Source organism: Larus michahellis, chromosome 6 (assembly GCF_964199755.1).
Source record: "Larus michahellis chromosome 6, bLarMic1.1, whole genome shotgun sequence".
Taxonomy (NCBI): Eukaryota; Metazoa; Chordata; class Aves; order Charadriiformes; family Laridae; genus Larus; species Larus michahellis.
The window spans coordinates 49,166,283-49,192,551 of record NC_133901.1 but is presented as its reverse complement, the minus strand read 5'-3'; the positions used below and the strand labels follow the sequence as shown (position 1 = coordinate 49,192,551).

Below are 26,269 nucleotides of genomic sequence, written 5' to 3'. Positions count from 1 at the left end.
CATTTTTTGCCTTTTTAAAGTATCCAAGACTTCTACAGTTCATACTGCACCAAAGTCACAAAGTCTTTGTCAGCTAGTAAAGACCAAGAGAACTCTCCTGTGCTCTTGGTGGCGAGGTCATTCCTCTCAGGCGCTGAGGAGGTAAATAGCTCTTACCTGATGCATGGAATTAGGCAAAATTCCAGTAGGAAGGATGATTACTTGACCTTCTTGCAGATGCAAAAAAGGTAAACATGGCTTAATTGTGATTCTCCTTTACAATATATTTAAGACTGTCAAATACTGCTGAGGTGGCAAAACTCTAATTATGTTAAAACACAGTTACTGATAATTTGTATTAAATAGAGTAAATTGAACAAGTTTATGTAGAAAAGTAGATCCAGCGTTGTCATTTGTGTATTTGGACTACTATGGTCAACAAGTGCAGTTACTAGCAACTGTATTGGAGCACAATAATGTATTAAGGTGACTAAAGCTGATATAGCAGGAAACATTTAGTAGTGGTAAATATAAATGGTGTCTGGAAGCACAACAGCAGCTTTCTGCTGTTTGTTCAGGTTACTGTGAGATATTTTTTAAAAGTTCCACCTGTGTCTCTTGCCTTTTTAATCAAAACTAAAATCTCATTAAAACTAGTTATAATCCATGATTATTCAGGGGATTTTTAGGGCTGCACAAGTTGGGTGTTGAACTTCCTTGTAGAAATATTTTTCTTGTTTATTGTTCTAGCTATTAATTTTTCCAAGTGCCAGAAAAAAGTCACAACACACAATTTTCCCAGTTTTGTTTTTTTTTTTGTAGACTAGTAAATTGACTTGGATACTGAATGTATAGGACCTTTTAAAATTCAGGTAGTTGAAGCATTTAGGAAAAACAAGTTAAAACTGAAACTGCTAAAATGCCTTTTGTATGTATCTCCTTGAATTGTTGTATCTGCTTAAGCACCTGACCTTCCCGAGGGTCTTGCTTTGTTTCTAGCTTGCATGGTGTGGTTCAAAGTCCATTGTGAAGATTGGGTAGTTGATCCTCATCCGGGGGCTCTCTAAAAGCTGTGCTGCCCTAGATTATTACTGTGAAAGAAGAAATGGAGATATCAGGAAACAGCACAAAAGGGCAAACTCCTGCAAAAAAACTCCTGCAAAATTCTTCAGGGCTCTGGGACTAAACTTAAGAATTCATCTGTGCTGCTGCCATCTCGGTCTCTTCCCTGCAAAATTTTTCCAGCAATGCCCAGCTCCACTTTTTTTAAAGGCCATGTGCTTAGCTTAGAATCAGAATTTTCAGGGTATTCAGCTAGAAGAGGGTTTGCTTTAAGTTGTGCCTGCTTTTGGGCCATAAAAGCTTTACAGAGGGTAAAATTTATTTGTTCGTGTCACAAAGAATAACGTTAACGCTGGAACATTCTAAAAAGATAAGTTTTAAATTTGGCTTCTCTTCCTTCTCATCTTGACAGCGTTTGAAATGACTTTGGTTTTCCTTCCAAATAACAAATTATCCTTGTGACTGTGTAATTAACTACACCTTCCCCTCCCCTCCTTTTATGGAATTTCTTTTCCAGTAGCACCATCCTGCCAGGAACAATACTAGATTGCGGTGCTGTTCTCGTCATCATGAGATGGTAGGCTGTTCTTGGTGTTCCTCTTCTGCAGTGCCAATGCAATGTCCAGTTCTCTCAACTGCTTCAAGAAGCCCCGGTTTGGCAAGATGCATCGGTGTCTTGATACTTGCTCAATGGCATCCACCACTGTCATGTTCTTGTAAATCATCAGGTAAGCCAAGACCAATGTTGCTGACCGGCTGCGGCCCATAGCACAGTGAACCAGAACCTTGTCTGCAGAAACAAAGAGAGATGATGCAAAGATTACACTGGGGGGTAATTTCTTTTTTTTTTTTTTGATAGCAAAGGTTTCTGTAGTGCCCCTGCTCTGTTTGGTGGCTTGACTACCCTTACCAGCACTTCTGTAAGACCCGTCTTTTTACAGCTGGGGAAACTGATGTTGTAAATCTTACTGTAGTAACTGAATGCCATCTACATTGGAGATTACCCATTTAATCTTAAACCAGATATCTTTGAATTTATGTGTGACCAAAGGTTGCAGAGAAGGCCTGGGGGCTGCATCCTTGCATTAAGTAGTATGGCAAGCCCCGCTGCAGCCTAATCTTGCATGCCTTACAAGCAGCTTGTATGTAATTCTGTGTTTGGGCATAATGACCAAAGCGTAAGGATGTGGGAGGGTTTGGTGTGCTATCAAACCATCCCTCCATGAGGATAAATGGGATGCACAGAAGAGCATTTCTGTTCTACCAACAAAACACAAAAGTTAACTGAATTTGATTATTTTTTGTTTTTCTGATGATAATGTCCTTTAAGATCTAGATTACATTGCTTCATACCTCATTACTTTGTTTGTAAAACATGGCAAACCAAGGATTTTTTTTTAAGGTTCTGGTATACATTTAAGGGCAGAGGATAAGAAGGGCCATAGAAGTTAATAGGTGTATAACCAGGGGGATAGAAAAGCTTCTGTAGAAATCTCTGGTTAGTCACCCTTACCCTATTATGCTGCATTAAAGTAACATTCCCCCCCACACACCACTTCTCTGGATTACGTGATCAGCTCCTTGCAGTAGTGGCCTGACTTGTGTACTGTGAATCCAGAGTCTCTGTTAACAGTTTTCATCTCTGAATAAGTGTGACTCAAGATGTAGGTTTGTGACGTTGCTTGGTTTAACTTTGAACTTCCAGAGGCAGAAAGTCCTTGGCTTCAGGTACTATCAAGGACGTAAGCCAAAGTGGAACCTTCCCCATTTGCTGTGTCTGGGGGAGGTGGAGGAAGAGGACAGTAAGTAGGTTCAGGTCTGATTGACAGGTTTTGAAACACTTCAAAAGATTTCCAAAAATGATTCAAAGCCCTTGAGGGGGTCTCACAAAGGGTTGAACTGCTGAAGGAAGTAGATTTGGAGCACTCTCTCTAACACCCTGCTAAGCTGAATTGCCACAGGAAAAAAAAAATCCTATCAGGGCCAATAATAGTTTATCTCCGTTAGCTATGCCTAGTGAGAAGTGTTGGGTGCAAAGCTGTGACTCCTGCTGATTAACTCCTTTGCTTCCAGGCACAAGAGTATGCCTTGGCACAAGTAGCATTGCTGTGTAATGGATGCATCAAGAGCTGCCAACACTAGAGGATTAATGGTTACAGTCTGCATCCTAATCCCAGCAGATAGTCTTAGAGGCATCTTGGCAAAATTCCAGTTGCTCTGATAACTAAAAGTGCCTCTTCCTCTCCTGGAAAATGATAATCCCTTCTATTATTACTGCAAATATTTGAAACGGATGAAAACTCTCATTTGTTCAGCCCTTCATGCCTCTCTTTAGAGCTTCCCACCTTGTAAATGGGTTGCTGTTGAGGTGATAAAATACGTGATAGGACAAGGAAGGCTTTGCTTTGTGTGGGTGGCAAATGCAGGGGATCTAGGAGAGAATGTACAATTTTATATTGTGATAACAAAGGCAAAAAATGGCTGTACAGTTTTCTGAAACGCCTCCTGGTTGTAGGAAAATAAGGTCTAGCCTTTTCTGTATGTGAATATTCAAGATCTGACTGCCTGTTACAGCAAAACGCAGGGCCATGTGTTTTCTGTACTATTTTGTACTGTCCAGTTCCAATGTAAGGACCAATCTGAACCTCTTTCCCCAAGAGGGAGTGTGCTCTTGCAGTCTTTGATCCTGACCATTTACATCCTTTGGGGCTGAATATAAAATACCAGTGCATAGAGCCGGAGGTCTGCTGAGTGGTGACAGGTCCCTGGGCTATTTTGGTCACTTGAGTTGGGCTTGTGTTTCTTGAAAGTCTGTCTAGATGCAGCACTCCCTTTCCAGAGTCGGATGGAGCGATGAATGTTGAGGTGTCTTTGGTCAAATGCCTTGGGTCTTTGCATCTGTCTCTCATGTTTTTTCTCACATTGCTTTTATCTTCTCAGTCTTTAGTGTATTTTTTTCCCGTGACGTCTTCACATGAGAAGAAAATGCTCTTCCCCTCTACATCTTGTGGAACTAAGACACAAAGGGACCTAAATCTGTAGCATAGAAGGGAACTTAAAAACATCTTAAAATAACGTGTTCCTTTCAGATTAATCAGGCCTCACTGGTATAAATTTTAAGCTGTCCTGTTGTCCGAATTACATGTTCATATCTTTATACACAGCTGAATGATAGCATGCATAATTGTGAACAGTTCAAGTTTGCCTCTAAAACTGTTATAACTGAGATAACTTCAGCGTTAAGTCCATTTTCCTGTGTTTAAAGTCTCCAAATACTGTTCTGATCAGGGAGCTTCTTCACCATCACAAAGATTTTGAAGGTTACATCGGAATTAATGCATTCAGACTGTGTTTTGACAGCAACCAAATTGCCAAGCTTTCTGGCCTGTTGCAGAAAGAGACTTCTTCATTTGTCTGACAACTTGTTTCAATAACATTGTCTATTGAGCATCTTCCCAGTAAAATGCATTGTATGAAGACATCTATTCAATGAATTTGATCACTTGGCTGGCTGAGGGTCACACCTCAAACAGTGTGGTATAACCGGAGCAAATTCATTAATACCTACATTCTAGTTACAAAAGGCTAAAGTTTTCACCTTTTCCCTCTCTTTGCATTTACTCAATTCTAATGCAAAGTAGCAAATGAGTGTAATGGTGTTACTGATCAGAAGTATTTAGTGCATATACTGAAGTCCCACTTCAGTATATTACCACTGGAGGTAGGTACTTGGTTACTTACTATAAAATCCTGTTTAGGAATCTGGAAGCTGTTTGTCAGTCAGGAAGACGCACACAAATGCTCCTTTCATTAGGCACTTAAAATGCATAGCACCTTTCTTCACTAGATGTGCATTCACAAATAATGCATTTATGTTGTTGGAGGAGAGCACTAGTTACTTGCCTTTAGTCTTTTCTCCTGTAAGTGTAAGAGACATCAGTCTACTCTTTAGTCTAGCTTCTGGAGTCATTCTGTTCTGTAAATGTGTGTTGGAAAGCTGTTGTCATGCATTCAGTCTCGGCCTCTTCGTGGGCCATGCATATGTGCCTTTATGCATATCCTTGTCTGGGATAGGAGATGTACATTTAGTATATTTTTCCTCATGAGAAAGTTAAGAGCTTGCTCTTTTTCTTCCTGGGTGTTACAGTAATTTATTTTATTGGTCTCCATCAGAGAACATCCTAGCTATCTTATTTAAAAATCACGTGAGTGTGGCAGGCAGTGCACAGCTATAGAAATGATTGCAGTTGGTAATATCTACTTAAGTGCAGATTTTTTATTTTTTTTTCACTTTTTTTGTAGAAGTTCATCCAGTTACTCTTTGATTGGTCTTGTGTTTTCAGTGCTGGACTGGTGCTTGATACTGTTTCAGAACTTCCTGGACTTTGATGTGGTTTTGAAACAAAAAGGCTGATTCTCCTCCCCACCTTCATCCTTCCCTGCCTCTGTATTTATTGGGGTGTAAGTTTTTTATTCAACCTTTGCTGCTTCCTTTGTGCTTGTTTCTTTACTTGCATGTAGCAGACAAAGGTGTTACAGGAACCAGGAGAGTGATGGAAGTGAGGAAGTCTGCATTTCTTATTTCAGCTGCTCCAGTCTGATGCTGACCTCTGGCCTCCAGCCATGGCTAGACAGAGGTGCGTGTTAGTTATCCGCTCCTTCCCAAAGACAGTGCTTCAGATTTGCTTTTTGAAATGCCAGGTACCTTTCTTCACAAGCAAGTAAGCTCCGAAGCAGTTTCACCTGCTATTAGGACTTTGATTTTTAAAACTGAACTGCTTTCAAGACTTTCTCCTGAACAAGGGAAGGGACTCTTGCTGTAGACTGTACTTGCTGAAAGGGTAGAATTTAAAACCTGGCTGGCTATTGGGGGCAAGCCAAGGTAGTAGCTGTCTACAGCTGAGCTAAACAGCCAAGAACAGAAGCTGACAGGAGGCTTGAAACTTGATATGTGATCCTCTGATTTTAAGATCTTTGTAGGTCAGCAGGAAAGTCTTAAGTTTCTCAGCTGGTTTCTGGTAAAATATCCTGTGGAGATTTTAAAAAAAAAAAAAAAAAAAAAAAAGACATCGTTTGGGGGGAAGGAGTATGAGTAATAAGGAGTAATATTGAAAGCCAGTGTGAGGCCTAGGCTGTAGCACTTCACATCAGTGTAAAGCTTTCTGATAGAACACTGCTGGAGGTCAGCAAATAATGAATTGTAGTAATCAAGCTGAGAAATTACAAAGGCTTTAATGAAATGTTTCTAGATGTCTGCTGTCGGAGTTGTTTCAGTCCCCTGCTGCTTGGAAGATGGCAGAGAGATAAATCTGTTATAGCTTGGGGTAGATCTGATGGCCAGGTAGGAAGGTCGTTTTTGTATTTGTAAAGTGAATCTAATGCTGCAGAGCGTGAAGCTGTGCAGTGACAGCCTGGAATCTCTGCAGAGCGCTCATGTTCCAGTCCCACCACTATGCAACCAATATTCATTAAACGTTTCTTAATAGGGACTAATCTGAGGAAAGGACAGCTAGTTCATGGAACCCATGCAATGTCCGATTGTCTCTGATGTGTTTACAAAGGAGGCAAAACAACAACAAAAAACCTCTATCAGACAGGAGACCTTAATGTAAGCTGTGATACAGACTTTGATAAAAGTGCTTGGTCAGGGGCACTTGGGCTGGTACTAGCTTTGCAGTGAGAAAGGGCCTAGTTACATCACTACCTTCTCTTAAACTAGTTCCCTGCTACTAGTTTTAATTCTCTGTTAAACTGTATTGACTTATTTCATTCCCATAAAGTTGAATGCTGTGGAACTATGCTTGTAATCAGATGGAGTAAATCCTGTACTGTTTTTAACCATTTTCAGCACCCTCCTTACTTCTTTCGTCCTGAAGCGCATTGTCAATGAATTTAGAAGCTGAATAAAAGAACTGACTGAGCTTGAAAGTGGGGAGATCATCTGCTTCCACTCCATGGTACTCCACATTCATGTCGTGGTAATAATCTGGTCCTGTGTCCACATTCCGCTGACCGTGGGCTGCATTGAGGATGTGGGTGAAGCCTGCCTTCTGAAGGCTGTAGCGATCTAATGCAGTTTTCCTGTTAAAACAAGAGCTGTCATGTAAGTGAGGAAGCTTCTTGCTTACGCAGCAAGCCAGAAAAAAAATAAATCTCTGATTAGGTATGTTCTAAATGCTTAAAAAAAATGCATCATTTGCCATTGTAGAGATTTTCAGATACTGTCATTCAGAGTGAATGATCCTTCTGGAGTTCATAACTATCACTCCCAGGTCCTTGGAGCACCTTAAAAATGAACGTATTTTCCTGGCGCCTTTGTAATGTAGGCAATACTGGTTTCTATCCATCATGTACAACGTGTACAACAAGAAACTTGAGATACAGAAAGAAATAGAATGAATTATCTAAAGTCATAAAAGCAAATCAGTGGCAGAACTTGAAATAGGGCCCATGAATGCTGCTTTCCCCTTCTGTCCCATCAATTGATACTGCAGAACTAATAAAAGAGTCAGTACTAGGAGAGTAGTAAGATCATCTGGGATTCAAAAAGAAGCTCTTTATCCCTGAAAGAAGTTACAGAGTTTTTTCTCCATTTCTATTTAAAAAAAAATATTTTTAAAAAAAATCATCCTTCTGTGGTCACAACTCCCTATCAGGTTTCCTTTTACTGAATGTTTGATTAAACCAGAGGTCTAAAGCAAAAAGAACTAGATACGGAAATTGGGTAGTAGCCTTCAGTGGAAGCTGAAAGTCATATATTTAGCCCAATATTCTAATCTGTTCTTGTCCTTTCTTCACTTAGACAAGGGAAGTCAGAGAGGGGAGGAAATCCTAGATTTTCGTGTGCCCAATACCCACTCTTAAGTGCTTGCCAGCAGTCTGAAATTCCTTAAAAAGTGTAGTGTGTGGACAGATACGTAAAAACTCTTTTGTTCCATTACAGAAAGCTTTTAATTTTGAAAAGTTTTATTCTGGAAAAACTGTCAAGTTTTCATTAGTGCCTAGGAAGATGACTGAGCTTTTTGCAAAGAATTGCATAGGCTTTATTCTGTTAATGTATTTTCACATAACTACTGCTGCCATAAATGAATTAGTGCATGAAGTGAAACAGCTTTTTTCAACCAAAAGTACCTCTCTCCATCAATGTTTCCTGAACATTTCAATGTGTAAATGCAGCTGCTGTCACACAGGACGTTGTGGTGGGCTACCTGTTGTGTTTCATAATTCTAGTGGTGACAGCTCAGAATAGCTTGAAGTTGACTCCACCTTCCCAGCCTCTTGTCAAAGTCAGAATCCCCCTTTGAGCAGTCAAGAACCTAGTCATTAGAGCATTTAACTGGGATATGGATACTGAAGGTCTCACCTATGCTCTTTCTGATTTAAATTAAGCTTGTGGTAATTGGCTGTTCTGAGTAGGCCATTCTTCCTGCAGAAATTCCTTTCTGGTCAGGAATGGTAATGTCTTGACCCTACTGGCATTTTTGCTATGAAATAATGTCGTAAGTCACCTATGTGATGATTTAAAAAATAAATAAAACCTCCAGTTAGTGGGGTGATGCCTGCCTAGACTCAGGAGACTCTGGAGGACAGAGAAGCAGCCAGCATCATCTTGCTGCTAGTGCTGTGACTTGCCACCTTCACCTTGGGTTAAATAATGCCAGGGTTAAATACAAACTCCTTTTGTGTTTTTGTGGCAGCGATTGACCTAGAAGGATGTTTGGTTTTCTCCCTCTTTTTGGAAAACTTGTCCCTTAGGATTCTGTTCAGGTGGATATGCTCTGTACACTTTGCCAGCAAAGGCACTTCAGTTCTGGACTATAAGGATGGCCAGTACTTAAAAAGCAGATTAAATGTCCTGGCCAAAGAGTAAAGGTGCAGAGAATAACTACTTCTTTTGGTTTTGATGTGCTTGAGGTGAACTACAGATTCTGTTTTCAAATTAAGGCTTATTTTGTTTGCCTCCCTGATACTGGGATAGAGAAAATACGTTTTCCATTCACCAGGCTTGGCCCAAAGCATGTATCCAACAAACCATGAAAGACTGATGGTTTCAGGTCAGAGATCTGTGCTCAACTAAACTCCTGCAAGTGGAGACCTACATGTGGAATAGCGTAACTACAACTGCAATGTAGTTAGGGTCAGAAGAAAAACAAGGTTTTTGATGGACGGTAGATACTGACAAACTTTGGATTCTGCAAGCACTGCTCAGACTAATAAATAGCATGTGAATTAAATGATGAAGTTGTTCCGAGCAAGGACAGTGTCAAACAATAGGTCACATTGCAGTCACTAACATTTGACACTTACTTACATTCATCTGAAATCTAGTTTTCCTGTTTCTTTGATTAGATTCTCAGGAGATTGCCTTTTGACGCAGCGGGTGCATCGAATGCTTTTGTTTCTGATGGTCACACAGTTTTGTTCTATGTCTTAGGATCTCGTTTTTAAGTGCACAGTGGCCCCAGTGTTTCAGTAGGTATTCAGAAAGAAGGAATACTGTCTTTCACTGACTGCATAAGCAGTCAGCTCAGTCTGGCCAAGCTCTTTGAGCTTCCCCCTCCACCTCCCAATCTTCCCTGTAGCTGCATACTGTGAATTCAGGGCCCAGGATGGAATTAGTCCTTCTCCTTCTTATTTAATCAATTAAAGGCAATGCAGTTAGGTGTTCATTTTGCATCACGATTTGCATTAGTGTTGTCTGGCCCTTGGCCTGTTGGAGTGTGAGAACGTGTGTGTTTTTACTCTGTTAGCTTATTGTGTTCCCCATGGCTTGGGCTGGAAAGGGAAAGAGAAGCAGCAATGGATCAACCTTGAATGCTGTTGCAAAAAGCCCATCATAAATGCTCAGATGTAACTAATTCATCTTCTGTGAATATCTTACTTATAAAGTAAATTGTTAAATGTACCAAGGAAGTGCTTAGAGGGTTATCTGCTCCACTGGTTTTGGCACTGAAGAATTTGTACTGTTTTCCTCAATGCTTGGAATAGGCTGATTTTAAAATGTTACCTGATTTTTAATTACACTTGATGAGTAGACTGATTCAGCAGTTTTGGACTGTCCCTTGTGGACTGAATGTAACCTTGCCCAATATAATATTTTTCTTTATAATACGGATGCACATTTTATTCTTTCTACTGATGTTGCTAATCTGGAAAACTTCCATTAAATGAATGCTCAGTGTTGAGCACTCAGTTCTGTTAAGATCTCCACATTTTCACTGGAACAGATGCTCAGACTCTGCTGTGTGTAGGTGTTGTAGAACCTTTCAGGTGAACCGAGACCTAAAACATTTGCCCTGGCTAAGTGAAGCATGGTCAACGTAGGTCCTGTGGGTATGCGGCTGGTGCATCTGCAGGCTGAGCTATTGTGTGTAATCTGTAAAGAGGATGTTGGGTACCTTTCTTCCAGCAGATACCATGGGCAGCATTATCTATGGAAAGCTTTTCATAAGGCTTCTAATACATAATATTTTGTAGAGATCTGAGGAAACAGTTATTGTGCAATACAAAATAGAGTTCACTGGACTGCAGGAGGTGCCTGCCTTGGGCTTTAAAATCTGCATCTTTTGAAGAAAGATGAAGTGACGATTACTCTTTTTCAAGAGAAGGAGTGCTTGGTTTCAAAATTGGTAAGGAGATAAGGAAGCATTTATGTGTTGTCTCCTTTCTTTCCATCCCCCCAGTCTTGCACTTGATAATTACGTTTTCATGAAAGATATGTCTGCTATTCTTTCAAAAACTTTCCGCGTTTTTTTTTCTTGTAAAACCTTTCCCCAAAAGCTAGGCAGACAGCCCAGGTGGACCACCAGCCCAGTTGTCGTACTGACCTGGGTTTGTCTGCTTTTTCACTCCAGTCAGCTGTCTTTTTACCTTGCCCGTTGATCATAAATACTATTGGACAGGGATGCCCTGTGCTGAGACTCTGACGCTGCTATAATATAGGCAGTTAAGCTTGAGGTCATGCTGGGTCTGCAGCATGTTGATTGCCCGTTGACAGAGAGCGGGAAACAGGCTGTTAACCCTCATATAGGGAGACCCATGTGCCTGTAAATGGAAATGTTACAGTGCCTCTTGATGTGGTTGCTTGGACTGGCTTTAGCCATCAGTGAACTCTGGCTTTGTGTGATGGACTGGCTTGCTTTCCAGCCTCAACTGAATCTGTAGTGTGGATGCTGTTGTGGAAGCATCCCTCATTATCTGTTTACTTTAATCAGAGCCTATTTTTTTTTTTTTGGTGTTTCATCATTCATGGTACTCCTGGTTATGTCCCAAGGGGGAATGCTTTTGGTCTTCCTTGAAGTTTTTACCATGCCTGAGATATCAGTATTGTAGGTGAAAGGAAGGAATAAATCAAGCATAAATATCTGCAAATATCTGATCGGTTGAGGTGACTAATAGCATAGGATCATTCAGGGGTATATGAATCATATACCTTATTGGGGGATTTATAAGTCTATTTCTAATTCCGTTTCAGCTAGAAATGGCACAGATTTTTTTCCCTTGCAATTGGCTCACTACCAGAGTTTAATAGTTCCTGTTTCCCTCTTTGGGTGCTGCTCTTTCCTAATAAATTGCAACTAGTATTTCCATTTTTGTGATTGTGGTTGAATTTTAAGTCACCATTGTAAAGAAGAGTTTGCTACAAATGTCAGTGTAGGTGAAGCCATAAGCATTTCACTACTCTTGCAATTGTTTTCATTTTGTATATCTCCACCATCTGTGCTATTAGCACTTGATTTCCTTTTACATAGTGCAACTGTGGTCTCCAGTGTCTGTCTTGAATGTGTTCCTATGCAGAGAAGGTGAAGTATGGCACTGGAAGATAACAGTGAAAATTTTGGTATAATTCAGTTTAGTAAGAGATGAACAGGGCAGATTGGTCCCACATAAAAACTCATCAGCTCTTCAGTTCAGAGCGCATAAACATATGCTAAAAGTTAAGCATACCCAGAAGTCCTTCCCTCTGTAGCAAAGCGTGTTAAGCAAAAGCTCAGCGCTTTGCTGAATCAGACCCTGCATTTACTGTAGGACAGATGGACTCATAAACATGTTTTTAAAGTTCTGAGGCAAGGGGGAGTACTTTGATATGGGAATGCCACCTAAATGGTGAAAATACAACATAAAATCACTTTCGCATAGGGATATATTGATAATAACAGACTACCACCAAGAAGAACTGACCCAAACAAAATTGTCTTCCATTTTCAGATGCTTCCCAAAAGATTATTTATGTCTCTTAGGTTGTGCAAGGGCAAGTAAAAGGCTTGTCCAAGACTATGCCTGCTGTCAATTTTAAAGCTGAGATTCGTAGGACTAAAAGCAAGTGCTGCAGCAAACTCTGCCTTCTGGAAGCAACGATGTAAGTAGTTACAACGTGAAAGAAAATCCTTCCTTTCAAGTTGCCATCTCCAGTGTACCAAATCCCTTCTCTCTCTTTTCAAAAATACTGTCATAACAAGCTTTAGTCCCAGCTGCTTTCATCAGGAAGATGCCCAAACCAATGGAGTTGCAAGAGAGGGGAAAAACAACCTGGAGGCACTGCAGCCTGCATCTCCACATCAAGTATATAAAAAGCAGCTAACAAAGGGAAGAGAAGGCGGCTCATGAAAACCCAAGCGCATCTAAAGGAGAAGGGAAGCAATGTTCTGAAACACCTTGTGGGAGTGTGGGCAGAGCAGCTCCTGCGACAGGTAAGTCAGCACCTTATAGCTGGTACTGGTCAACCAGAAGACTGGTGTGCTTATAAGCTCTAAGTAGAGCCAAGTCTCTTAAGCTTCATGTGAAGGTTGAGCAATGCAAACATCTTTCGGTATAGACTATTAAAGCCCACAGCTCGATGTGACCCAGATTGACAAAACACAAGGAAATCTGAGGCAACATGTTACTAGAAGAGGAATCATCTCAAACTTTTCCATTTTCTTAAATGCTGAAGGAAAGCTTGATGCAGGATGATAATTTACCAGATGGTCAGTGTCAGAAAGAAGCTTCCTGAATATAGGCAATACTGACACTTTCTTAAGAAAATCTGGCAGTTCTCCATCCTGAGGAGAGATGTTGAGAATTTCCAATAATATTGACCCAATTTCCTTTGGTAACTCCAGCACTGGGGGAATCTAAAGATAGTGTTGCATTGTATCCCCTTTTCCTTCTGAGGTGCTGCTCCATTTCTGTGGATACCTTCTGCTCAGTGTGAATTAGAAGAATTTTTAGGTACCACTGAAAATACTGAACAGGATCTTCATAATATGTGGTAGAAATAGATTTAATGGTCCATTATTTTTTTTCCAGACCAAAATGGTGGCTGTTGTTTTGTAAGTGATCCAACCTAGATACAGGAAATACCTCTCTGCTTTCTATACAGCAAAGGCATTAAACACGTGATGTAGTCTCTCAGTTCCTGGTTTTTACTTCAGTCACTCACCAAGTGTTAGAAATCACCTATAGTCAGAGGTGTTGTGTGGGGAAGCGTTACTTGTCTTAGAAACCATTGCTGCTTTGAGGTTTATGGTCCAGTGTTACAGATCTGATTTTCTGGATTGTTAAACTGCTGTTACAATTGGCAGATTCTCATACTCACAGAGTTGAAACTATATCCTCAAGAGTGTTGTTATAATCTAAATCTGCATACACTCCTATTTTTGTATGATTAATACTGATGTAGATCCTAGGAGTTCATAAAGCTAAACAGTGGGAGGTAAGTATTTGCTACCCTGAGTGAGTCCCATCTCTTTTCTTCCAGATCAGTATAAATTGTCTCTGTACTTGGAAAAAGCTGTACTGTAATGTTTTTCTGCAGAAAGGGGAGAGAATGAATTTTAGTTAAGCATATATTTAAAGTTTAGTTATGTATTTTAATTATCATACACTCCAATCTGTAGGTTTGAGTTACTCGTGTGTCTTCTTGAAGCTTACCTGTGTTAGTTCTCGAGACCATGAGCCCTGTGGCTCTACTGGGACAAACACAGACCATAGCTTTCTTGAAGTGCAAGCTCAGTTCAGCTGCATATCCACAAAATTTTTCTTTTTAATCTGTAAGGAATTAGACTCCAGAATACTTCTTTTCCTCTGGGAGTAGTCTGAGAACACAGAAACACCTGAAATTGTGATCAGGCCTTAAATCCTAATGAGAGCTAGAGGACAGTTAAGAGGAAAACAAAATCTCGGGAGGCCTTTGTCTTCAGCTAAAATATTCTTTGAGATTCAGAAATGTGCAACCATGAACATCATTTCAGCTAATCAGGTGGTCGCTGAAGAGCTAGAAGAAGAAAACTACAAGCTGCATAACTGGCAGAGGTTTTCCATGTGACTGCACTGAACCAAGCAGGCTTGGGATTAGCCAGTAAGACTGCCCGTGCGAGTAACCTGGTGACCCGCGAAAAAAAGGAGCAAGACGAAGCTGCTTTCTGTCCCTTTAGAAGGCTTCTGGATGTGAGGAGGATACATGCAGGCCCTAATCCTGGTAGCAGATGCATCAAAATCTTGGCAAAGCATGTTTTATTCCTATCACTGGTCTGTCTCCTGCAGGTTCCAGTGTCTGGTCTTTAAAAGTCCTTGGAACTTGCTGGAGGAAAATTTCAATTGGAGCTGAACACAGCATGTTATATTTTGAGGCTTTGATTATTCTGGGCCTGACAGGCTCATGGAGATTTCATTGCCTCTGGGCAACATCTGCAGCAAAGCCTTGTAACAAAAGGATTGAGTGGCCTCACAGGGCTCCTTGATAGCCTGTATTGCATTAGAAGGAAGATGTGGTTACGTAGTCAGGGTAATTAATTAGCATTTCCATAAGCAGTCACAAGTCCTGTTAACCTTGTAAATGCAGGAGGCAGGAATGAAGCACAGATGTGAAGGCTCTGAAGATAAACTCTGCATGTGTGTGTTCACTTGATTTTGTTGATGAGCTCCACTAAATTCTTTCAAGATCAACCTTAATTTAGCATGGCTAAGGATGCAAATACACCCAACATCTGTTCATGTCTCCATGGCAGCTCTTTGGCGACCAGTGCTACAGCAAGATCTTAAAATAAAACAATACAAAACCCCCTGCGACACTGAAGGGGGAAACTGTTGGTCAGAAGTAAGATGTGGAGTTGGCCGAGGAAAAATATAGAGGTCCCTGGACTTTGCCTGCTTCAAATCAAGTTTTAGTTCTGGTGATGAAAGCTGCATCTTGACTGCAGGCCGGTTCTCATCTCAGATTTTCTGCTACTGGGTGTCAAGTTTGCCCTTACCTGGCTGACAGCAGTCATCGTCTTTCAGGGAGCCCCATTTTCTGGAGAAGTTTTACTTCTGTTCACCCCCCACCTAGTACTCGCTTATTTTTCCTTCTCTATTGGCTTTCTGATTCTTTTGTCCCAGTGCTGTGCAGGACTTGTTTCTCCTTGAAGCACTGTTCCCTTTCTTCCTGACTTAAGACTGGTCTCCTGCAGAAATGTACTGCCCAGTGTAAGTGGGTGTAGCTCCAAGTACCTCTCAAGAAGCTGCTTTTTCTGTTCCTCTGGTTAGTTTGTGCTAAGTGCAGGAGTGAATTGTGTTCAGAGTCATGCCTCCTCACAATTATTAAATTACAAGGTGTAACAACCCACTGCTTCAGGAATGATTACAGGAAAGAGCCAGTGGCTGGTGTCCTGGGCTTAGAGGCTGACTCTCCAAAGGCCTACTGTCTTATCAGGTCCCTTTACTCAGAGGGCAGCTTTATCACAGAGATAAGAGGGAAATTATTCTCATGGCTTTGTTCAGAATAATTCTACTGGTGTTTTTGAACAAGGATGTAGGAAAAAAATGCCAGAAGAGGCTGTTCCTTACCCTGAACTTTGAGTTGAAAATAGCTAAGAAGAGGGGCAGGGTAGGATGGGAAGAGGACAACTCAACTCCCTTTTCCTTTGTTCCTGAGTCAGTTGGCCAGGCTCTTCCCGTGGCTTAAAATATTATATTTTTTTTTTTTCCTGTCTCTAAAATTGGGAGCCTCAGTTTGGTTAAAGCCCAGAGCTCTTGTGTGTCTTTCTGTTGCCTCTGGCGCCAGAGAAGTGATTGGTCGATGATATTAGGAGTCTTGTAACTTTGAAAGCTGTATATCTTTCCTCTTTTATAAGCTGGCAACAGATGAATTTTAGGACCTTTTAAAAAAATTATTGAGAACTTTGGAGCCAGTGGGGCTCCTGCTTGTGCCTTACAGTGATCATGTAAAATAAATGTCATGTTAGCACAGGGTGTAGAGGAAAATGGGAAAGGGACCAATAATGCCTAAGGGGTAAGAAAAGCTCTCTTGCTCTGCTCATGGGTTGGGCTGGGGGATTTTCTGATGGCACGTCTCCCTGCTGCAGCAGTCATCTCTGCTTGTCAGAATATGCTGTTTCTAGCTTAGTCCTGTGCTCAGCAGAGCTAAGTCTGTTTTGTGGGTTTGGTTTTTTTCCAAATCACACTTGGTCTGATCAGTGAGACACATCTCTGCAGCTTTGCCTTCCACAGGGTTCTGTTTGTTTTAATCTCTTGAGCAATTTGGAAATGCGGAATACGTGTACACAAGCACAGGCTTGGAAATGCAGAAATACCACTGCGGGTTGAGCTGTCTCTTCAGTCACTTTTCAAGAATTACATTTTAGGCTTGAACCAACCTAAGCTGTGGTCCAACACATCTAGGCCATGCCCTTCTGTCAGTGTAACCGTGGCAGGACTGTCACTCAGAGATAAATGACAAATTACTCCTTGAAATAAGACATTTAAAAATAGATCGTGACTAGCTTCAACCTCCGCAGCCTGCACTGGTGCCACAACTGCTCCTGTTACTCAGTCTTTAACAGTAGACTCCGCCACACAGCAACCAATGCTGTGTGCCCGTATCTGTAAGGGCCATGCCAGACTCCGATTGCTCTGTGGAACTCTGGCATCTGTCAGTAGCTCATCAAATCACAGCATCATCGCTAAATACTAATGAACGGGTAGGAGGAGGAAAGAAACACCTTGCTCTGATGGTGAGCTGTACTTAGTACAGCTTAGTCATCTCCTGTGTAGAAGAGATGTACTATGTGCACTTACAGATCTGCTATGTGGAGAGGTACTACGTAGACTTACTCATCTCCGATGTAGAGGTTGGGCCAGACTTCGTTGACATGAGTGTACTTCGGGCATCCTTTCCAGAAGAGTCGCTCCAATTCAAATGCACCTGGGGTGCAGTATTCCTCATCAGGATCTACTTTGATTGCTGTGTATGCATTTTTCTTCCCAGTGTTCAAACCTGCTGATGACATCTTGTCCATGGAGTAGCGTGCTCAGGATGTGCCAGCAACTGGAATGCAACCCAAACAGAACGTTAAGAACAAAGCAAGCAAGTTCTGCTCTGTTTGTGGGATGCTGGGAGCAGCACTGGCCACCTGTGGTTGGGCTGGGCATGGTTCAAGATGGATGTACCTGCTTGGTGTCTTGAACAGACTTGCACCTGGATTTCTGCCTCCCCTGAGCTAGGCAGGGGATACTTGGTTGGACAAGCTCACCAGCAATGGGAGCAAAAGCCAAAGGTTTGTGATCATTGAAGTTCAGTCTCTACTGAGAATTTGTTTCCTGGAAAATCCACTGGGAATCCACCAAACAGGTCTAGCAGCCAGATCCAAGGGATCTAGAACAGCTAGGGCAACTGAGGGAGGAAATTTAAGATGTTTCTTTATCGTTAATTGTGAGTCTCCTAAAGGCTTCTCCTTTACATGATTTTCAGCAATGCAGGGGGATTAAATGTGTCTATGAAGGTGAATCGTAGGTGTACATGTTACACTTTTTCAAGACCTTAATGCAGACCTGCACAGTGAACCTTGTAGGCTTTTTGCAGGAATGAGAGTTTGCCTTTTTGCAGCACCACTGACTGATTGACAAAGTATTTTTCAGCCAGGATGGGCTCAAGGACTTCCTCCTAGACGCATACATGCCAAGTGGGTAGGAAGAAGCACTGATGAACATATAGAAGGGAGTAATGGAGTGATGTTATCCTGTAGCTAAAATCAGAGTATTGTTAATGTTGCCAAAACCAACACCCTTTGCCTGGCTGTGCTGTCAAAGCTGTGTTGCTCAGAACTGACAACCTTGATGTCTCATGTGTTTGAGCTATCGGCTAGTATTGAATCCTTTGGCGTCAGCTTTACACTTCTCTTGAAGCTCCAGATTCTCTCCTGCTTGCTGTGATTTCCTCAGCTGCTATCCTGATTTAGACTCTCCCCTGTGTAGTTTGCCTCCTTCGGCTGTGGAGCAACAGTGGGAGCTCAGAGGGCAGCCTGGAGTTTTTGCAAAGCTGGTGAGTGAAGTTAAAGGCCAGAGACTAACTTGAGTCTTGACACCTCCCCTATCCATGCTTTTATGAAGTCACTGCCTTAGTACACAGCAGGTAACTATCGGTTTGCAAGAATATCCTTGTCTGTTGGACAGGTGGGTTTTTTGTATCCATGTTTAGCTTTCCTAATCCCCTGCAGCTGAAGTATCTCGGGTATAAGCCCAGTGAAATACGTGTCATACAGAAACCTTTGCACTAGCAGCAAACCTACCAGCAGCTCCAGGTGCAGTAGAGCTGCAAGAGGGCAATGCTGTGCTCCTTAGCTCAGGTGTGGCACTGCACTATCCTGCGGTATCCTCACACATACAGAGTTGGGTGTGTTTAGGTCAAGGGTTTTTCAGGTTTGTTTTTTTTATTTTGTTTTTTTGATTACTTGAAAATTTTGCAGGGGGAGAGTTAAGGTACAGTACATCCATGTATTCTCAGTAAAGGAGAAGAAGAAGAAACAAGGGGAGTGATTGACAAGTGATACAGGTGTACATGAGGTGAGAGCTTTTCAGTCCAAATTAACAGTGCTGGAAACTTTGCTGACTACCAGAGAAATACTCATGTCAAAGATCCAGGGCACAATGTCAGAGAAGAATTATTGTGAGGGACATGGGTGTCGTAAAGTCTCCTTTGGTTTTCTTCTATGGATTTGCACATTTCTGAAGGCAAAGCGTATTTTGTTCTGCAGGTTGTCAGCAGGAAGTTAAACTGCTCCTGCAGCTGATCTTTATGCTACAGCAAACCTCTAGGAACTAGAATTTGGAGCTGGCTACATGCCTGACCTCCTGTTTACCCTGTTGCCAGTTGTCTTAACCATCTTCTTCTCTTGTCCTCTGAAACAAGTTTCATTTTTTCCATGTTGCCAGCTGTGTGCTGCAGACTTCCTTGTCTGTTCCATTTCCCTGTTGGGTCTGTCTTGTTTCTCCTGCTGGACTGCCTGATGTTGCAGGGCAGCGGTTGCTCCTGTCTCTTGTCCCCTTGAAGGGAGAAGTTGAACCTTGCAGTTTTGTAGGAGGCTCATAACAAGAGGAGGTGGAGTTGGGCTTAATCTTATGAACTGTGCGAGTACAGCCTGCCAAAAATCCACCTTTCTTTCAGGCAACAAATCCTGTAGTGGCTCCCCCAAATTTTTTTCTGTTGGCCGCTGGTGACGTTTGTGTCCTTTTAATTATAGAAATCTGGCTAGTGCCTTCGTGCAGCTGTTGTTGAGCTCTCCTGCAAGCAGGATGGCCATTTTTCACTGACATCCCGTGTACCCATGGGGTTTTTTCCCTCAGTTTGGGCTCTTTTGTGCCTGTCATGTTCTGTTTCTCCATAAAACTTGAAAAAGCAAAATGATTCCTGTTCTCCTACTCCAAAGCGAGGCAAGATTATGGAGTTGTTTTTTGTTTGGCATGCGTACACCTTTGTTCAAGAATTGGCTTGCTTTCACTGGCAAGGGGATCTATCTTTCAGCCAAGCTTCCTAAAACATGATGATGATGTTTAGCTAAGTGGTCCTCTGCTGAGGTTTGTGAAGGACTCTGAGAATTCCAGCTTCTAGCAAATTTACCTTATTGCTCGGTCTTGCGTGCCTCTGAGTAGCACCAACTCCCATCTCTGTGCCCCCAGTAGCCGTTCCCCGGGAGACCCTTTTTCCTTCCCATGCTAGAATTATGCTAATTCTACATGCAGACTCAACACTGTAGATAATGTTAGACTGTCAGAGATACAAATCTAACACAGTCTGACTTTGGGAGAGAATAGACTGTTATCTAGAACTTGGTAAGAACTGCTGTTTGTCTAGTAAGGAATTAACTGAACCGAGAGCCTGTTGCCTTGATGCTGAAGGACTGACTGTGCTTTTATTAACAGCTCCATAACATGGGAGGGAAGGAAATGAGGGGGAGAAGAGAAAGCAATGTAATCAGTAATCACGCTCAGTGGCCACAGCTCATTGATTTGTTACACCAATAGTCCTGCTTGTAGACTGCAGACCTCAAAACAGGGCAATTACATCTGCAAATGATCGTTTGTGGTACTGTAACACCGTCTCAGTTTGAAGCTTGGTTAGCACTCTGAAAGTTAGACCTCTGCTGAGAAATACTTGTTTTTGTCTGTCCTGGGAAGCCATATGCTCCCCGAACTTTCAAGTAAGCTGTTCTTTTATGCCTTGCCAATGTTATCTGCTGCAGGGATTTTTTTAAATTGAATTAGAGCACAGGAAAGCATCAGTTGAAATTCTTCTAATAAAATATGTATTTCAGATTTGACTCTAGACTAAGTAAGAAGTAACAGAGTTTAACTAGGAGGAGGGGGAAGCAGGGGGAAAGAGCTGGTTTGCTACTTGAGCTCTGGAATCAATTGCCGTGAAGCATTTGGTTGAGGGGAGAAGGACGGAAAGGCTTGTGTCTTTCCAGGAACCAAAGATGTCTAACATCATCTTGTACTGACTGCTCTGCATACACTAAACGGAGCTGAAGGAAGACTGTTCCCTACGCCTGCCCTCTTAGATTAAAAGAAGAGTGGACTGGAATATATTCTTTTGGGGTGGTTGTTCTTAACGCTGTTGTGGATATAAAGGATGACTGTTTGTCTATATAAGGATGACTGCCTAGCACAAGCCCAAGCAGGGAAAGCTCAGATTTCTTTTGCAGACCTCTGGGGAGGGGAGACCGTCCCTTGCAGGGTGTTCACCCGGTGCAGTTGGATGGCAGGCAGATTGCAGGGATACCCCTGCACAGGCTCATCGGAGCAGTCTCCCACCCCTTGCGGAGCTTCGTTTGGGCTAAAATGCTTTGTTTTATAAACTAAGAAGTGCAGGCTGAATAACGTACCAGCGGAGCTTTCCTGTACCAGCTCGGCAGTCACTTCATGGCACTGCACTGTGCTGGGAACACACAATCTTGGATGTAAAAGCTCCCTGGAGTAGGCACGATCCTCATGCCCTTTGCATAAGGGACTCCGCACCCTGCTTGCTCCTGGAAGTGCTGCTCCAGCACAGGACAGCCTTTCTAATCCATGGGGGAGGGATGGAGAGGAGAGTCAGATGGGGAAACTGTCCCAGAGCGGTTCTCCTTGGCAGGAAGGTTTGAGCCCTGCACTGGGGCCAGCAGTTCCCTTCCAGCGAGGCAGGGCGATCTGGGCTTGTCCCACCCTTCCCCTGTGCCCAAGCCTTGGCTCCTTCTGCTCCCTGCTGCGCTGTGCCGAGGCTGGGGCTGGTCGGCAGCCCAGCGCCGGGTCCAGCTCAGTGGGACTGGGGTGCAATGCTTGAGCCTGTGCGATTTCATCTGCCGAGCCTGACATCCTGCGGGTTCTGCTTCTCAATCCAGCCTGTGACTATAACGCTGAGCTGCCAGCGCTCACCAATTATGCTGTCATGGACTTAAGTGTATTATCGGAACAAGGATGATAAAAATTCAGTCATCTGCATTTTTATACCCTAATCTTTCTCTTAATAAATAAGACCAAAGTGCATGTTATCTAATGAATTTTATTTGTTAATCACTTGGATGGCTGGAGTATTTCTCCCCCTTGGGTTATACGTATATAAATGAAAATATTGTTAGTGATTTCACAAAATGGTAATTCAGAATAATGGAGAGTTAATCCTCTTTTCATTAGCGAGCCACTTCAGGACATACACTGTGGCAAATTACACTGCATTTTAAGTCGTTCTCAAGTGCTGTGCACTAGAAAAAAAAAACATTAAACTACTTTTGCATTGATAGAAGTAATTGTGTGGCTAATTTGGATAAGCAGCATGCATTAGGCAGAGCAAAGGAATCTCTTCTTTATGTTCACTATCCACTCTACAGCTGCCAAATGGAATTGCTTATAGAGCTCTTTAGCTTTTTTATTTTATTTTTAACAAAACGGGTAGAAAGAAAGTGCAAGGGGGAAAAAAAAAAGGGAAATCTGCCAGTCTGTCTGCTTTTAATTCAGAGAGGGAACACAGTCTAGTGGCTGTAGCAGTAATATGGCAGTGAAAGATTTCCTTTCTACACCTTGTTCTGAGTCCCTTGAACTACTCAAATTAAGCCAAAACTTCCAGGAAAGCTCTGGGAAGTCACAGATCATAGTGGCCTATTTTTCAAATTTGTTCAACTGGAGGGATGTGCCTCCTCTGCCCCAAAATTTGTAGGGGGGTAGCTAATGCTTTTGGAAACATCAGTCATGAGCTGTACAGTTTGGTAATCTCACAGATAGGGGGGAAAAAACTGAAGTTCGTATCTAGAGGTGAATGTCAGAGCTTTGGTAGTGGCATATACATTTCTAATGCTGGTTTTCCAGATGTGGTGGAAGTTTCTGAGTACTTTGAGACTGAAAGCTATAAGTCATTATCTACATAACAAAATACCATGCTGCATAATATTTTTGGCTGAATGTGCTGTGCAAGCCTTAGTGCTGTGTATAAAAAGGCAAACAATTTGGCAAGATTTATGCCTGGGAGTTAAGATCCAAGTCAGCTGTAGAGATTTTGGTGGGTTTTTTTAAAAAAAAAAAAAAAGAAATGGCAAGCAGACATGCACAGACAAGGATTGCATTTGCCTTTGTCCTTCGTGAGGACCTGTGTACCCTCTCCCCTTCTTTTCTGTCCCCCTCACTGACCCAGGGGGTTCCTCTATCACCGCTGTTGTCACAAGCGTGTGTACTCCGCCTGCCAATTTGTAGCTGGTTTTGTGTGCCTGGAGCTACAGATCCCCAGTAAGGTCAGAGCCCAGTGGTGTTGATACAAACAAGCAATGAGAGAGCCTAAACAAATAAAAGGTGGGATGAAAAATGGAGACAGAAGACAATTTTCCTCGCTTTTTCCTTCAGAAGGAATGCTGTAATCCTGTTAGCTGTTCTGTCCTGCCTGACATAGGGCACAGTGCTTCCTTGCCTTAATGCCCACTTCAGTCCATATTTATATAGCAGAATAGTTGAAATTCTTTACCACCCATGTTTCCTGCTCTTGGGAGCTCTCCCAGCCCATATGACATAAATCACCTGTGCTACCGGGGCTGTTGATGCTGGCTTTATTAAATTTAATTTGGTGTGCACAAGCGGACCAGCCTCTGGTTTGTACTCCGAGTTGTCTAAAAGCTATTTCTCCCTGAAAATACCAAGCAATCACAAATTCTTCTGGTTTAGCTGGGAATTGAAGGCTTTCAGCATCCAGCAAACACCTAAGTATATAAACTATTTGTAAATGTGGAGGCAGATTTTAATCTTATTCCTGTTTTGATGCTTTCAGAGTTTGCTTCCTCTTTCCTCGTGACAGCTCTGAGAAGGGAGTGGAGGTGTGATATCTTAAGGTTTTGGGTTGTTTTTTTTTTTTTTCCAAGATGCCAATGCGGGGGAAGAAAATAACCAAGGCAGGCTATCTATCTGTCAGCTCTGGGCTGGGCCTTCACGAGAAGTCTACAAAAGTAGTGACGTTCCCAGTAGACCTTATGCCCACACCAGTGCAGTAGGAGATAACCACGGTGCCCTTGAAATTAGTCAGTGGTTTGACCCTCAAGCCTGGGGACTGAATTTATCTACTGCCATGAACACTAAATTTGAAAGAACAATAATGAAGGGGGGAAAAAACCCCCTGTAATTATGATTAAGAAATCATTTTTGTTCATGAAATGCCTGCTATTGAGAAATTATTCCCATTTTCTTTTCTGATGCTGTATGGAGAGCTGACTTATTTGAATGTTTTTATTTATTGGGTAGAATTAAACACCACTGAAATCAGAGCACATCTTCCAGGAGGTCCAAACCTGAGACCTCCTTGGCTTCCAGACATCTGCAAAAATAATGCTTTTATTTTTATTTACTTCTTTCAGTTTAATAACTACCTAGATCAGACCTTCGTGGAGAAACAGTATCTGTAACGAGGGTTTACAAGAGGGAAGTACCTGAGAGAAGGAAAGGATGGAGAATACCAGTTCTCCCACGCTTCCAAAAAAATGCGCAAGAGGCTTGAATCCAGTTTACTAACCTGTTGCCGGGGAAGCACTCTCTCTTGGTGCTGAAGGCAGACAAAAATCAGCTCTAATGACTGAGCAAGTTGAGCAAGTCCCTGAATTCTTAAGAAATGTTTTGTTCTTCTATTTACAGCCAGCATGCCAGGTACATACCTGCCTTCGGGGTGAAAAAGTACTTACCCTTTTTGAGTATGACTAAGCGGAGGGCTGATTTTATAAACTGGAAAGTTCTCCTTGCAGAAGCCAATGCACATGCTGTCTGGAGTGCAGTGTTTGCACTTGGGAGGAGGGTAAACAGTGCTTTGGTTTCTAAGCCTTTCATGACTTGCAGTACATCAGTTGAGCCTGGGAGCTGGTTAGCTGCAGTAACGAAAGCTTGCTTTGTCGGGTGATTTAACCAAATTAATTCAAAATGGTGTTCCCTGATATGCCATCCCTGTGACACTTTGCTCAGACTCCAAACGCTGGCAATAGCCATGAAGACCTGTATACCTCCTTCTGTAACCTGGCACTTGCTGCGCCCCAGGGTGCTGCAAAGGCTCCTTGGGTGGTTTTGTTCCCTAACACTAGACCAGAAAAATTAATTTTGTGCAAGTACTTCTTGGGAGGGAGGAGGAGTAAGTCCTTCAAAAAAATCTTTCTTTAAAAGACCCATAAAAGAATTAAGTAAAGTGTTGTACACCCAAAACTGGAGATCCCTGGTCTACCTGCAGTACACTTAAGTGAAGAATAACACCACCCTGAGTTCCTTATTCCTGTCCTAGTCTTCACCAAAAACTGTCATTTACTTCTGTTCCTTTATTTTACCTCTGCATTCTCATGCTTGAAACATTCAGGGACTGTGAAATAGTTCATCCAATACATTCGCCTTTAAACAGTTTAAAACCAGAAGAATCATAGCCTCCGTGCAATTATTTCCCAGACCCTCCTGCTGTGAATATTCAAAACTAACCAGCTATTTCAATGAATTTCTAAGCCACTGATGACTTTTTAAAAACTTATTTTTGCCCTCATTCTTTATTGTTGACTGAATTGGTAAATTTAAAACAGACTAAGCTGAGATTTCATTAAATATTATGAGAGTGCCCAAAGAAACTTAAAAGACAGCGTCATCTGAGGGAATTGTAATTCAATGGGAAAAGTTAGATTTGACTGGAGGGTGGAGCAATTATTGAAGAATAAGCAAAATATTCTGGGACAGATGTCACAAAAGGTTGAAAAAATAATTTTTTTTTCTCTAAATTTCAATTTTTAAATTACCTCTAAGATAAATACAGTTTTGGCACCTAACTTCCTATTTTATAAAGTAATTTCTGTAGTATGACCAATTTAAAAAAAAATAATTATAAATTATACTTTCAAAACATCTTTGACTCTGCAATAGTTTTACGCTTTTTTTTTTTCTTTTCTCTGCAACAGGTTTATGAAATTATCAGTTACCTTAGAAAGTTTATCAGCTCTCCCTGGTTTACTAAACTGGGTTATAAAATGAAGCAAAGGAGCACAAGAAGTACAGCAGAAAATGTATATTGCTTAGTCTTACCTGTAAGCTTAGGTGCTGCTCTAGGTAGCTGGGTCCTGTGAAGTGAGGCAGAACCGACAAAAGAAATCTTACCAACTTCGCAACTAGAGTCTATTTTTAGAGGAAGATTTGCTGACTCTGACCTTGAGTGCTACCCACTCCAAAGGACGATCTTTACATCTGCTGGTAAAACTATTCCCTGATGTGACCTGAAACATTAAACCTGGCAATTTAGCTACCTAGCCTTGGTATGACTAAGATAATGTGATGCCTGCATGTCGACTATAATAAAACAAAACTCATCTTTTATCTTCTTATCCCCCTGTCAAGCCCGATGCTATGTGGGTTAGCAGCATTGCACTGCTGTTTTCTGTTGTGCCATGCACCAGCGATTTGGCACTGGCACAAGGGACAGTGGGTGGGGTGGCATCCTGACAAGATCCTCATCTCTTGCTTGTGCACCACC

The 26,269-nt window shown here is 41.9% G+C and overlaps 1 protein-coding gene across 1 annotated transcript; it reads right to left on the bottom strand.

Moving 5' to 3' along the window:
* Positions 1-1,342: 1,342 nt before the first annotated feature.
* DUSP29 (dual specificity phosphatase 29) lies at positions 1,343-25,965 on the bottom strand. Its single transcript, XM_074592997.1, has 4 exons — positions 25,825-25,965; positions 17,113-17,326; positions 6,902-7,122; positions 1,343-1,831 (listed from the first exon to the last, which is right to left on the bottom strand). The coding sequence occupies exons 2-4, from the start codon at positions 17,295-17,297 to the stop codon at positions 1,584-1,586; spliced, it is 654 nt and encodes a 217-aa protein (XP_074449098.1). The 5' UTR covers positions 17,298-17,326; positions 25,825-25,965; the 3' UTR covers positions 1,343-1,583.
* Between the last annotated feature and the right edge of the window lie 304 nt (positions 25,966-26,269).